General features: G+C 33.0%; 1 protein-coding gene and 1 long non-coding RNA gene across 2 annotated transcripts; one reads left to right on the top strand and one right to left on the bottom strand.

Moving 5' to 3' along the window:
• Nucleotides 1–4,937: 4,937 nt before the first annotated feature.
• Nucleotides 4,938–10,586, bottom strand: LOC123539251 (uncharacterized). The gene is made up of 2 exons (XR_008368435.1): nucleotides 9,822–10,586; nucleotides 4,938–9,249 (listed from the first exon to the last, which is right to left on the bottom strand). It is a non-coding gene; the product is annotated as an uncharacterized LOC123539251 (long non-coding RNA).
• A 480-nt stretch (nucleotides 10,587–11,066) lies between these two features.
• On the top strand, nucleotides 11,067–15,191 carry LOC123539495 (uncharacterized). The gene is made up of 3 exons (XM_045324137.2): nucleotides 11,067–11,180; nucleotides 13,374–13,431; nucleotides 14,769–15,191. Exons 2-3 carry the CDS (start codon nucleotides 13,408–13,410, stop codon nucleotides 15,111–15,113), a joined length of 369 nt encoding a protein of 122 aa, XP_045180072.2. The 5' UTR covers nucleotides 11,067–11,180; nucleotides 13,374–13,407; the 3' UTR covers nucleotides 15,114–15,191.
• The last annotated feature ends 234 nt before the right edge of the window (nucleotides 15,192–15,425 follow it).

Consider the following 15,425-nt stretch of genomic DNA (forward strand, 5'->3'; position numbering starts at 1 on the left):
TATTACTTTGTCATGTTCCATCTAAAATCATTTGGCTGGTATTGCTAGAGATTCATTAAGAGAAATGAAGAAACCAATTTGATCCAATGAAGATGTAGCGTAAGTCATGTACATACGCCATTAACGATTTTTTCATCTCATAGTGCCTACTGTGATCTTGACCTTTTCGTCTGGATTCTGAGTCTCGTTTATGTGGCTCTGTAACAATATAGTGTCTGTACATTTTTAGAACACATTGTTTAAGGACAGAGTCATGCTCTGGACACGAGCAGACCTACAAAACCTTTGTGTTTTTTATAGGTCGGACATTGACTGACACGCCAAGGTACAAGCAAATTCATTTTGTATAAATGAGCAAATGCCGAGCTTCGTTTTCATTATATTAGTAAAATCATTGTTATTTCAAATAGTTTGTTAAATTATCCGCAGGAGATCATTGAAGGGAAATTAGAATGTTTAAATAGAGACAACAATCAAAACAATTAATACTGATTGTCAATCAAACCCAGTCTGCCATTATCTTACTTAGTTGCGTTCTATCTTTCCAAGGGATCTTCTTTTATTTATCTATTTTATTAACTATCACAACAGAAGACTTTCAGTGGTGGCCCGTACTTGGACTCTGTGGACTCTGTGTTACTTTGGAATCATGAAATTAATCATATTTTGTTATTATAATTGAAATCCGCTTAAGCTGTGACTAACGAGCGTGAGCGGTGTTGTATAGTTCATTGCCTTTCATAAATAGACTAAATTAAACCGAATCTGCAATGATTTTACTTTCATGCATTCTATGCTTCCAGTTGGTCTATTTCTAAGATTTTATTATTTTATATTATATACCCTTCTCAAATACGTTCATTTCATTGGTCGAAATGAGTGCACGTGCAGGTCCGCCAAAAGCGATACTGACCTGCAAAAATGATAATGGCTCTGTGAAATCACTTTTTCTTACATGTATGAAATATGGGCCAATCAAATGAATATATTTGAGAAGGGCATATAATATAACAATTATAGACTTGTGTTCCGGTCAATATGTAAAAACACACATTGACCTCGGACTGTGTCCTCAGTCAATATCATTTTTCCAGGACCGTAAAACACATATTGACCTCAACATAAGTCAATAATTGTATAATAAATAGTAAACAGTTATTGTATGAAGATGAGGCAAATATCCGAGTTGATGAACAAGAATATCACTTTATCCGGTGAATATCACATTCTATACATTCTACGGACCTCCGTGTTACCAGTTACAGACCAGTGAGAAAAGCGGGATGTTCGAGTCATAAAATAATATAAATTTAATATATCACGCAGTAAACTACATCTTGAACAAAAAAATCTATTATGAATTGACAAAGATAAGGTTTTCATATATTGTTTTGCACGAGAGTTCCACATTTTTGTTTCGTCCTGCATGCTTAAACCATGCTAGACAAAATGTGCTCAGTTTTAATATTTATGTGCCTACTCACTCCTTTAAAGTACAAATTAATTATATAAGCTTCGAGGTGAAATAACTTCAAAGTACCGTGTAAGTTAATGTAAAAAAGATACTTACATGTATAACTAAACAAAAGAATAAGAATGCCGGTAAACACCGCTAATTTCATGTTTTCCGTAATATAATACCACAATACTGCAGAAAAATGATAAGAAAGCCTTGTCCTGAGGTGATGATTTTCATTATCTATCGGATAATGAGAACAAACTGAACTAATATGGAAATAAAGGGCAACATATACATGTAAATGATTGCACTTAGTTTACCAATGTTGAAAAGAAAAGGGAAATAACATAGGCCTAACAAAAAATATTTGTTTTTTTGTTTTTGATTTATTTTATTAAGTAGGACTTTTCGAAATTACCTTTGTATCAAAAATGAATACAAATTAGTGGGCAATGCTTTTTAAATTAGAACATCAGTAAGTTGATTGATAACACCAATGGCCTTGTTTAAAGCATAAAAAGTGCAGTTTTGCAACTTTTTGTTAAAAAGTTGAAAAAATATTTCTCCAAGCCATAAAAACATTTAAGGTCGGGCCAAAAATTTAGGGTAGGTCGGAATTCCGGAAACAAATAATTTTTAGCCTTAGGAAAAAATCATCGGACCGATACTTGAAGAAAATATGCACCTCTTCTGCTGAAAGTGAAGCTTTGTATGAAATTTCACTGGATTCAAGAAAGTGGTTTCTGAGAAATATTTCGGAATGGGGTGGCACTATTGTCTAGTAATATTGAATGGTCAAAGGGCAATATTTCAACGGAAAAAATCATCCGAACAAAACATGAAGAAAATATGCGCACCTCTTCTTGGGAATGAAGCTTCCTATGAAGTTTCGCTGAATTCCAAGGAATACTCTGAAAAAGAAATGGTGCTTTGAATAACCAAAGGGCAGTAAACTTATCGGGCCGGAACATGAAGATAAAACGCGCAATTCTTCTTTAAGAGTGAAGATTCTTATGGTTTTCAGCCGAATTTCAGCTAAAGAAATACACCTTACAAATATATCGTTATGGTTTATTATGTTGAATAATGAAATGGAAATCACTCAGTGAAATCATCTGACTAGAACATGGAGATAATATGCGCATCTCTTCTTGGGAATGAATCATCCTATGAAATTTCGCTTAATTCTAGCTGTTAGTTTAAACTCCGGACAGAAAATGGTGCTATAATATACTGATCTTAAATAATCAAAGGACAATTACTTAGTGAAAAATCATCCTACTTGAACATGATTAAATAATATGCGCGTGGATGGTGAGAAATATTTTGGACAAGAATTGCGGGACGGTCGGACGAACGGACGAAGCGGCGATATTATATGCGTCCCCTTTCAGGGGAGCTTGATAGGCTATTGATATGTCGGATGTTTCTCATAGTTGCACAAACTGGTCGATCACCAGTGAAGTTAGCAGACATCAAACAAAATTATTTCATCTTCGATGATGGTATTGACGAAATGCTTTACCAAATACAACACTCGATGTTGGACAGACGCTAGGAAGCGGTTCATTTACAGATAATCTGAAAAGGTTAATGTATAAATTTGTAAGTTTACAGATGAAGTGTATAAAAACTGCAGATATTGCATTAGTCATCAAAATTGCAATATGAAATTTCGTCTTATATACGCATAAATAAAGGCCATTTGTGAGTTTCAGTCCTTCCTGTTGACTTTGATTTTTTTTACCTTTATTTCAGTAATAAATAATAAAATCTGTAAAAAGATAAGAATATTTGAATAAAGGATATTATTAAGCAATTTATTGTAAACCGCCGCACATCAACTTCAGTTGCATGTAGATCTATATGTTGTACACTGCATTGCCATATATCATGTATTGTATGTCCTCATGGGGCCTAATGGAATATTGAAAATAAACTTTTCAAATCCCAGGAATTGTAGCTTTGTCGTATTTAGGCCATCTTTATTCGTTTGTTTATTATAAACAGTTCAGCTTGAGATCTAAAGAAAAGAAAAACTTCACATGATTAGAAGCATACCATGATGAACCTTCCTCAAATGTTTTCAAATATTTCCACTTGACTGCTCCATATGTGTGAAAATTTTGCTTGAAATTGCTGTCCAGTTTTCCGTATATTATATTGTTTGCAGAGTTGTTCCTTTGGTGAACTTCTATTACGGATGACCGCCCAGATAACTATGTGCTGGGATTTTATTTATATATAGACATACTTCGAAAAATAATCTTGTCTGGAACTGTATAATTTCAGAAAAATTTCAAATGATCTTTCCTTAGACGACCCTCTACTGAAATGGTAAAGTCATGTTAGCCCCAACGATACATTTTTGTTGAAACTCGTGTGAGCGAGCTATGGCCATCATGGCCCTATTGTTTGTTTTATTGAGCAAATCAGTAATAATTTGCAAAGATGATATTGTTGTCTGTATCGATAATAAAATCTGTTAAAAGATCCTTTGGAAGCATAGAATGCAACCAAGCGGAATAATAGCTGACTCGGTTTTATCGAGTATGTTCATGAGAGGTAATGAAATGTGCCACACCTCTCACGCCCCCTAGAACCGGCTTAAACGGAACTCTATTACACATCTGGTAAATGGACTCCATTATCCCAAAGGACCAGAAAATATAACAACACTGGCGGTTTTCTTGTAATATATAAATATTTTTTTGCAGTAAACTATGTTTTCAAGCCATGTGCATGGCAACTAACTATCGCTGTGATACAGGCATTGCATCCTAGTCAGTTGCATTTGTTTTTTTTACATTTATTTGTTGAAATATGTCGTTTACAAACTGTTTGCCACTTTAGGAATGTATACACTGACGTACAAATGTCTCAAAACATGCACAGTTTAAGTCCTATATCAGCTCATGCGCGAAATATATGGCAAATATATGGATAGAAAGAATCAGTACCTGAATAAATCACTTAGATGTAAGAATGCCATCAAATGAAACTGTACAAATTTTAATGAGATTTGAAATGCTTGTACTATTTTATTTCAAAATTTCAAACTAGCGTTGACTCAAATAAGAGCAACTGGCATTGAAATCACATTGGCGAACCTTTAATTTTGATTTCTAGTCTCAACCATGTTATATAAAAGAAAACCATGATCTATTCGGGCCCATTTGTTGAATATAAAGTAATGCCTACAGTTTATTATCATTGTCTCAGTTTTGTCTTAAAGGCACATAATACTTCAAATTTTGTAGTAAAAACAGATGAAATAGCTACTAGTATTCAAATATATGTTATAAATAATTATATGCACTGGTGAGGGGATACTACTTTGAATACTTCACATGAAATTGAATAGTTAGAGCCATAAAGGGAGGTAATAAAAACAAAGTATTTAATAAAACATTATATTCTGTTAATCGATATCTAAACCTTTGACAAATATAAAAGAAAGGAATTATTGAAAATAGGATTTAACAAGAAATTAATATAATTTTATTTTCATTACAACAAATGTGGCAGCCAGATTCAAAACATCATGAGCATATAAACGATAGATGAAGAAGGGAGACTACTATTTTCGAAAATCACGAGATGAATAAAAGTCCATTAATTATAAGCAAGAATAGTCTAATTCGTGTCCTAGTCAAGTTTAAACCCAACAAGTAATAAATTCAAACCGAATATAAATTCTCCCTTTATAGATAATTTCATAAAACCACAATGTTAAAGTAGATCAATCAAAAGTTAAAAGTCCAAACTGGCAATGTTCTGTTATTACGAAACACAAGAAAGTTTTCAATAAAATCTTGCTTAGGTATTGCCCTTCCTCATACAGTTCCTATTTAAAGCATCATGGAAGATTCCATCACTTTCTTTTATCACCAAGAAGAAAAAAGGAAGATTCTAGAAAAAAAAAAGAATAATACAGACATTGAAATACTGTTGATACCATGATGATGGAATCTTCTAGAAAATCATAGAATATGAATAACTTATTGACATACATGATGCCATAGAACTAGGACAGGCCTTACATATCCAATGCGTCATCAATAGGAAAGAGAAACACATTGGGGAATGACATGTACATAACACCTCCACACCTGAAGGATGAGAAAGTTTTATATGATACAGTTTTATACAATAAAACATTCTTTGATTTTATTACATGATATACATGAAACACACGTAATATATTAAAAAAGAAATTGAATGCTTCATTATATCATACAATTTTATTATAAAGATAGTATCTAAAATTGAAATTATGAAAACCTATTAAAAATAACGCAAGTGTATTACTTAAGTCTTGATTTGATCATTCTGAGGCATGCTATTTAAGCTTTTCAGAAACTTCCTATTTATTTCCATGAAGCTGCTCTTGCAGATAGTCCTACCTATCAAACCATTGATAAATACTTAATTTCCAATTAGAACTGGATTATTGCAGGAAGAACTTATCTCAATGCAAAAAAGTTGTCCGATACATGCATGTTGTAAAATCCAAACTGAATTAAATGTATCCACAGAGTATAAATCCTCTACTTTAAGATAAAGTTTTAAATCCACAATGTTAACGTAAATCAATCTAAACATGTCCAATCTTGCAAATTTGCTATTAGGATAATCAGGAAAAAATTTCATTAAGATCTTGCTTAGGTTCTGCCCTATCCACAGCTTCCAATTTAAAGCAATATGGATGATCCCAGCACTTTCATCTATCACCAGTAGTAAAAAGGAATACAGTCTAACCTGTCTTAAGCAGCCAGCCAGGGGAAGCAGACAATTTGGGCGCTTAAGCTACGTGACCACTGATCGGAGGTGCAGCCAGGATATGTATTTTTCAGACTTCTGACCAGCTTAGTTAGCCTTAAGGCCAATTTCTTTTTCGGGTTTCTAGTATTATCTTACCAGTATACATTGATGTGCATTTGCCTTCGCAATACGAATGGTCTTCTTAGCAATCAAAAACTCCGGCGTCATCTGTTTTGTTACAGACAATTTTCAAATTTCAAATCAAGTTTGTTTTCAATTTTCGCCATTTTGGTAAGGGAAGCTACTCTCCGCGCTTACTGTCTACGCTAAAATCTAAGATTGCCGTTACGTTCCGCAAAAGATCGAGTGGTTTACATTTCGTTCAAACATGATAAATTTAAACGTATTTTGATAAAATATATAAAAGAACACAAATATTATGCTACTAATTAGATATCGAGTATTATCTTTAACCGAGATCAAACTGTGAACAACAAAATTGACACGAGGTGACACGCTAATTGCCGATAATTACTGGCCACTTGACGTAACAAAAAGGGGATCACACCTTTGGTTATCAGTTTTAATTGGGAAGCTCATGTCATTTTGTCGTTCTTGTGGTGAAGTCAGGGGAAACTTAGCAATCACGTGTATCAAAAATAGGGTATCTTCGGCGATTATCGCATAAAAATAATTGGTTTTGGAAGAAACATGGCCGCTGAAAGGGGTCAAATACGGCGGTCGTGAGGCAATTTCGGTGGACGCTGAATAAAGTGATGAAATAGAGGAAAATCCGTCAGGGGCGTCAGAAAATGACCGCTGATCAGAGGTGACCGTTAGTGCAGGTTAGACTGTATGCCGTAAATGCCCAGAATAACCGAGACTAAAATAATGTTAACACCCTGTTGATTGAATCGACTAGAAAACCATAGAATAACTTTTTTACATACATAATGTGTTAAAACTAGGACAGATTTTACAGTAATCAATGAGTCATCAATATGAAAAATAATAAAATGAAGCATAATAGGGAATAACATGTAAATAACACAGTTAAGTTGTAAGAATAAAGTACATGTTTAATTAATGAAACATTTTAACAGATAATTTGGAGGACAAGCCTCAAGATTAAAACATCATGGCTCCTTTTTAAAGAAGTATTGAATCGTATCTTCTCTACAAAGTTATCATTTATCAGCATCATGTACATGTAATTAAATTAGATTTTCTACGATTTGTTGTGCAAATAAATTTCTACTAAAATGTTTTCTTGAAAAATGTAATGCTAAAGTTTCCGTCATATATTACAGTCACGACTTAATATGTGTTTACTAGTTTTTAATAAAAGCTTTAAGATGAAATTATTGCTGTTGTTTTAATTGAGAAAGGTATGTTAAAAATAACAAATTATACAGGGCATAATAAAATCTTATGAGTTGGGTATTGTATCTTCTTTTCATATTTTATCTTTATCTGTCAAGGCTAAATTAGACTCATCCTATTATATCTAGATTATCTAGATTTCCACGTAACAAGTTTGTTGAGTTTAGATTAAAGATTAAGGGGAATTTTAAGTCTTTAAACCTTTAGACTTTCGAAATGTAAGATGTCCTTATTACAAGCTTTGGCTGAAAGCCATATCTTTTGCCAAGGACAATAACCATAATATATATCCGGGGCAGAGAGCAAGGTTGAGGCGATATGTGGAAACAGGGATAAACAACAATGAAATGTATCTCAGAGTGGTTGAAAAGGAGACAGGTGCAAAACGATTTAAGAACAAGCTGTCATGAAGATTTAGGTAGTAGGGCAGCCGATGTTTGTGATTTTGTAGCACGTCCGGATACTGGAAGATTTTTGTTTACCGGTTTGATTGCAAGGCCATTTCATTCCACTAAAGGAATTCTCCCTGTTTGCAATCGTTAATCATATGAAAAGTTGGTTTGATTGGAAACCCAAAGAGCTAAACAAGATTAGAAACTGTATCCAAACAATAATAAATTATTAATAATCTACCACTGGCTGTAGTGACTGTTAAGCCTTTAAAAACTTTTACCTTCGAACTGAATATTCCTATCTACGTCTCCAATCGGGGGGCAGATAATCATGATAAAAATCATTTATAAGAAGAAAAATTCAAAACTAATCAAGAATATTAAAGAATAAGAAGAGTTCCTAATACCAGTATTAGAGTTGAAACTTCTCAGACAAGATGCATAACAAAAAACTATATTGTTTTATATTACAATTAAAATGAAAGACGCCCTTTTTGCGGAAGAGTCAAATCAAACAGTGGGCAGAGATTTGCTTTGCCGAAAAGAGGTTAGTAAAAAGTTTTTACAGGATTTAAAATGACTGATGCAGATAACGCCAGCAACATAAAAATGTACACGACTGTAATCTACCGAGATATTACATATTAACATTATTCATCAGCAAGATTTATTCAGTTCTTTTTACTGTTTATGCGAATACAAAATATATTCTATAAAACAAAGCTAGTTTGTTGCGTAATTTTGAAATTAACCTTATCGTAAAGATCTTTTGTTAAATCGTTGGCAGCTTGTTGACACATTTCAAATTGAACAAAAACACTAGTAAATATACTAACATTTCCACTCATTGATTACAAACTTCCAAAGTATTTTCTATAAAATATATACTTTATTCAAAGGCTACATAAGTGAGCACTGTTTCCCTTGAACCCGATTTGACTCGATCCTGGACCTGCTTGTCTTTATAACTTGAGGGTTTTCAAGACCATCAAATGTTGCTAGAAACAATGCATGACCGTTGCCAGAACGGATTGAGTAAACTTCAAAATTGTCATCATATATCTTAACTTCGGCATTCTTCCAAGTGTCTGGTTTTTCCTGTTCAATATGTGAAATGACAGCTTGCATAAGTCTCCTTAGGGTAGCTTTATTGGTGTCATTTTGAGTACCTTCGTTTCCACAGAATTTGATGATAGCCCGGCCAATCGAACGCTTATTTATCTCGTCGCATTTGAAGGCGATTTCTTGTTGCTTAAAATAGAAAGAAGAACACTTGAAAGACGATAAGCTCATGTTGAGTAGGTCAAGTCTCCTTTATCAAAGCTAAATGACATACTACTATTACTGTTAAATCAACAAGTAAATGCCGATTTTGTTGTCTGCATTTAAGAAATAGCTTTCATTAAATAGTGAAAACTTGTGGTTAATCACATGCAAAGTACGTAATAACCAAATGATTGTTTTTAAACAGTTTACATTTCACATAGTTTTCTCCTATTTACATTATTTCATTACAATTTTGATTATATTATAATCAGAATACCTCAGTCCAAAAAGAATTGGACCATTTTTAACTAGTGGCGATGTCTCCCGTTAAATGTACTTTGAGACTGCTGCCACGTACACGAGAACTTATCGATATGCATTTTGATGTGTATTAATGTTTTCAATTTTTTATAAGACGTCCTTATAGGTATTTATTTCACTTTCTCGGTGTTGGAATCTGAAGAACCCTAAATTCAGTTCGAAACTGAAACAGATAAACTTTGTATCAAAACGTGGTCAATGTCAAAATTCAAAGATTTAGTTTTAACAAAACTTACCTCAAATTTGACGGCATTTGATTCGCCTACTCTCTCGGTTTCGCTGTGCTCAGTACCTCTTCTACTGTGTTCCGATGAATCGTTTTTAATCATATCTATATTTTGATATAAGTAATTTATAAATGTGAAAGTAACCTTTAAAAATTCTTAAAAAAAATTCTAAACCATCAACTAAAATTTAACATGTTGCGGACATGATGGAAAATCGGTAGGATTTCCACTAATATGTTACTATATTCTGAACTGCTGTGGGCAAAGTATCATGGTTTGTTTAAGGCTAGTCACAGTCACCGATTTAAATCAATGTCAAGGTCAAATGCTTTAAAGTACCAGGACGGACGATCTCCGTTTCCTTTGATAGTACAGTAACGGTTATATCTTAGGTTGACTAGTGGATAATATAACAGTTCATTTTGAAATTACTGTATTATTACAAAGTTAGGCCTCTTACAGTGCCAGTGTCATTTTGTAACTACAATACAACGTTAATTCTATAATTTGTCATGTTTCAATTTCTGAAACACAATAGAAAAGATTTAAAATGAATCCTGGATAATTAATTATTTCACCGTTTTCGAGTATTTGAACATATTATATATTACAGAATCTTCGCAAACAAATCGCTCAAATGAAATGAAAAGACATACATCATTTCATAACAGTCTGGAAACCAGGCGGCCTGTCACACTATCAATCGCAAGAGAGACATATAAGTTGCTATAATACACAATATATGTTTAAAAAGAAACATCGTACCTAATTATATGGAAGACATGCCTCCACATAAATCTCATTACATCTATTAAAACGTTTTGAAACTAATATTTTCTATTTAAAGTAATCATTGATAAGCATCATGTAAGTTGATGAGTGTTTCTATTATTCATAACGCAAATAAATTCATTCTGGTAGCATTTTCCGTGCTTAGTTTTATTGAATAATACGCAGAACCCATTGAGTGACTGTATCTGTACTTGTTTATTAGTACGTGGCTCTTTGGATTGAAATTGCTTTTAAAAAATAATTATAGAGTTTAAAAAGAAAGAAAATTTTATCATGTAATAATTAATAATTAAAAATGATTACATGACTTTAAGTAATCTGAATGTATCCGATCCCTGTTTCTTTATCTGTGAACCTATATTTCATAATATCCTATCTATATCTTGTTTTCCACGTAACATTTTTGTTGGGTTATGATGTTGAAAATTAGGGCAGGTAATTAGAATTTGGACTTTCGAAAATGAAGACATCCTAATTTTTAGCTTCGGCTAAGTGCCATATATAACCATATATAAGACCATATTGTGTATCGGGAACAGAGAGTCCGGTTGAGCCACATACAAACGTTGAAAACAGGTAATTTTCTTCTATTGGAAAGTAGTTTGCGTTTTAGTGAAATTTATGATAAAATTATTTTTTAAAACAAATATTTCATGTACTTAACTGACTATATAATTGATAAACTATTTCTTACAACAAATATTCGGCTTTTTATTTGCTTACCTGGCCTTGAGACACAACAATAAAAAATGAAAGGCCTTTTTATCTTAGTTGGAAAAAATGGAATGGGTGCGGAATGACTGCAATGAAAATTTATGAAAATGGGTACAAATTTTGGAGGTGATAAATACAAGTTCAAAATTATAACTTCACTTAAATTGCATGGTCTGTGAACCAAGTTCAAAATCATAACTTCACTTCAATTGTATGGACTGTGAACCAAGTTCAAAATTATAACTTCACTTAAATTGCATGGTTTGTGAACAAAGTTCAAAATTATAACTTCAATTAAATTGCATGGTCTGTGAACAATGTTCAAAATTATAACGTCACTTAAATTGCATGGACTGTGAACCGAAGAAAAGGTCTTGATAATGCTTCTACCCAGTTTATCAAACTGAAACAGAAGCGGGAAGATAAAGTGGGCACACTCTCTCACACAGGTTTTACAGGAAAAACAAATAATCTTCCTTAATTTTGAATAGGTATGACAAAATATTGAATTTTCATCCTTATAATTTAAACGGGTGGGGAGGTCTTGCCTGTAAAACAGCGGCAGGGGTTTTGTCAAATTCAGATTGGTTTTCTTCTGAAGTCTTTTCCCTACACACCAGACAAACAGGTAATACAAATTGCCAGGATTAACCATTTTCGCGACAGCATTTTTAGGTTTAGAATTTCTTTTACCACTATTTTATCGCGTTGTTTACAAATGACGGCTTATTAAACTTGGGCTTGTATTTTAATTTAAAATGACAGTGCTTGAAGAACGTGAATCTGATAAGCTTTATGTTAATATCTATTAAACACTTCTTTCCATTTTCCTTGTAAACATGGACTCACTAAAATGGAAACTTAACTCTAAAAACAAGCACTGAATAGATATATAAACTTACTTTCCACAATAAGCACTGAATAGATATATAAACTTACTTTCTACAACAAGCACTGAATAGATGTATAAACTTACCTTCTACAACAAGCACTGAATAGATGTATAAACTTATTTTCTACTTGTATCTATTCGTTTTAATGACAAGAGCTCCGCAAAACGGGAGCGGAGCGATATACGCTCACAGTTCTAGATCACAGAGAACGGTTTGTGTGTGGAGGAGGCGGGTGTAATGTGGCAATGGATTTGGGTTAGGGACTTTAGTTCGGCAGAAGTGATGGAATATTATAATACCAGAAACTGAAAGTATTTTCAGTGGAAAGGCTGAGCGAGGGTTGGTGAGTGCTGAATAATGTGTAGTGTGTATTTTTGCACCCCTCAAGTCTCTACATCTCCTCTGACCTTTATTTCAAGTTAAAAAGCAACACCTTAAATAGAATAATATTTTAGAAGTTTTGCTCCTCACAAACAAAATACAAAGGACAGATTTGAAATCAGTTTGTGATCTACAACGTACAATTCACGGGGTGGGGAGGGGATTGTGATTTGGTGGTGTAATGTCGATTGCTGCACTCCTAAAATGTTCAAATTGTACACTGGACACAAAATACAAGTGAAAAGTTTGAACTAAAGTTTTGACCTTTACATTTGACCAACAGACCAAGTTCGTGCGCTATGCGCATCGTCTCATCGCCACCTACATAAGTAACAAATTTGAAGCCAATACGGGCGTATAAAGTTATGACATTCGTTTTGCTTGAACCGCAAAATGAATTGCGCTAAGAGGTAATGTGCCGATGTTTTGACGATGCTTGCTTATAATGCTAGAGAACGTGTCTTAGATATCGACGCAGATGATTTGGAAACTGATTCTAATATTAGATACAACAAAATCTGTGCGTTTATATAAATATCTGTTTTAACAAATAGAAAGATCATGTAATATAGATATTAGAAATGAAGTTTTTTTCGTAGTTCATGCAAAATGAACGACAGCATTTGCTCGGGAAAAAAATCGCAAGCGAAATTCAAGAATTTGTAAATCATAATCATTTCATTGATCATTTCGAAAGAAGTCCAGAATGATCATTTCTTAGATGTGCATTTATGTATGTAAACAAGATCTCCACATAAAAAGGTTCACTTCTTCTTTACAGGGCACGAGATAAGTGACAGAAGACTAACGACAATATGGGTAACTCAAGCAGTTCTGCGGTATGTGCAAGCATATATATTTTTATTATCGAATTATACATTAATATATTCTAATTGGTTAGAATAACTTTCATTGCACGAAGTAACCATAACGGAGTAAATAGAGTCAATGAGCGATGTGTTCAATCAAACAGTAATACAATAATATTTCAGTTTAAAAACAAAAATGGCAGTTTCCTATAATGTATAACAATTTTCCTGATGACAGAATTTCTTTAAAGTTTGTATACTGACTGAGAATCAAGTTTAAAACGGAAATATTTATTAAAAATCATAGGTACCGGTGCTTGATCTTGAATATAACAGAAAATAGAATTTTCAGTATTTTCCGACTTTCAAGGGCAGACAATTTATGACCAAAGGTGGGTACCTATGATTTGCTTTATTTTATATTTCTGTTTTACACACAGATTAAAGAAGAATTTCAGTTCGTAAGAAAGTTTTGCACCATGTGGCAATTCTCTTTGACTATGAGCATAACAAAAAGATACCTCAAAGTCCTGGTTTTTCCCAAAGACTGAGTTCCTATAAACTTTGTGTGTACTGAATGCAAATGAGGACAAAAACAGGAATATAAATTAAAATGCACAGTTCCGTTGCTTTAATCTTGCATTATCTGCCCTTGAAAATTGGATATTTTTGTATTTTCTGATTTCAACGGCAGATAATTCAAGATCAAGCACCGGTACCTTTGATTTTTAAAACATATTTCCTTTTTAATTTTGGTTCTAAGTCAGTACACAAAGTTTAAAGAAATCATGTACGTTGGAAAATGTTTGTCTATATACATATAGGAAACTGTCACATGTGCCTTTACTGGCTAGTTGAATATATGGTACAATTCAGTGTCTATCAAATTGTGTAATACCATAATCTATTCAATTGCGAGTAAATCTTGTGATCAGAATTTTACATCGCAACAATGTTTAATATATTCCGAGTGACATAAGCTTCATTTTAAAATAATTAAAAAAAAAATAAAAGAAAACAACCAAAAAAGCAACAAAAAAAACAACAACAACAACAACAAAAAAAAACACACACAACCCCCCCCCCCCAAAAAAAAACAACAACAAAAAACAAACAAACAAACAAACAGAAATAAGACCAATTACTAAAACATTTCGCTGATATTTGTATAAAATCGATTACTATTTTACATAGGAAATTTTCAAATTTCGTTTATTAAATAAATAGACCGTTCCACTAACTATAAGAGATTCTGTCTTTACAACTCAGTGACAGGATATCGATGTAATTCATTTGTTTATTATTTTAAAAGTTGAACATGATATTTTAGAGCAGTAGTCATTTTTTTCTATTACTTATATTTTCAGATTACCACTGATCTTCTGATACGAGAAGTTCGAAGTGTTGGCTCAAGTTTATCGGCCCGTGACACAAAACTTTTTAATTGCGCAAAATCTGGCATCGCAAAGGAGTCAGGAAAGTGTACCGACTGTGAACTTTATATCGATTTTAAGGACCAAGATGGCATTTTGATAAAAACTAACAGTAATCCATCTGGCAAAATATATGTCGGATATGACGGGAACACGCCGATATATGAATGGAAGAATCGTGGCTTTTTGCAGGCAGCAAAGACATTTTTCATTAATAGTTTCCATGCCATATTAAATGTAATACCGGCAGTAGGACTGCGAGCCATTGCATTCAAGTGAGAAAAATTAGTCTTCTCCATGTTTACTAAATGTGTAACGTTTACAATCTTTATATACTGAAATAAATTTTATTTTCAACTTGTTTGACTTGATGCGAATGGATCTCTCTAAATTATATTCTGGTACTTATAACAGGATAAATATTGAGTTTTGTTTAATCCGGGGCCAGAGGCAGGGATATAAATAAGCAGGGGCCCAGTAGCCCCAGGCTCCTAGATTTTGGGCTGGGCTCCTAAATTGTTGGAGAAAATGCCCATATACCTAATGTTAAAAATTTATTTTTGACAGTCTGGGCCCCTAAATAAAAATAGC

This window comes from Mercenaria mercenaria, chromosome 18 (genome assembly GCF_021730395.1).
Source record: "Mercenaria mercenaria strain notata chromosome 18, MADL_Memer_1, whole genome shotgun sequence".
Classification (NCBI taxonomy): domain Eukaryota; kingdom Metazoa; phylum Mollusca; class Bivalvia; order Venerida; family Veneridae; genus Mercenaria; species Mercenaria mercenaria.

Excerpts from the sequence above, each read along its gene's own strand:
- LOC123539495 (XM_045324137.2), top strand. The coding sequence starts at position 13,408 with ATGGGTAACTCAAGCAGTTCTGCG. Across the intron at positions 13,432-14,768 it reads GTAACTCAAGCAGTTCTGCG|ATTACCACTGATCTTCTGAT; the intron begins GTATGTGCAAGC and ends TTATATTTTCAG.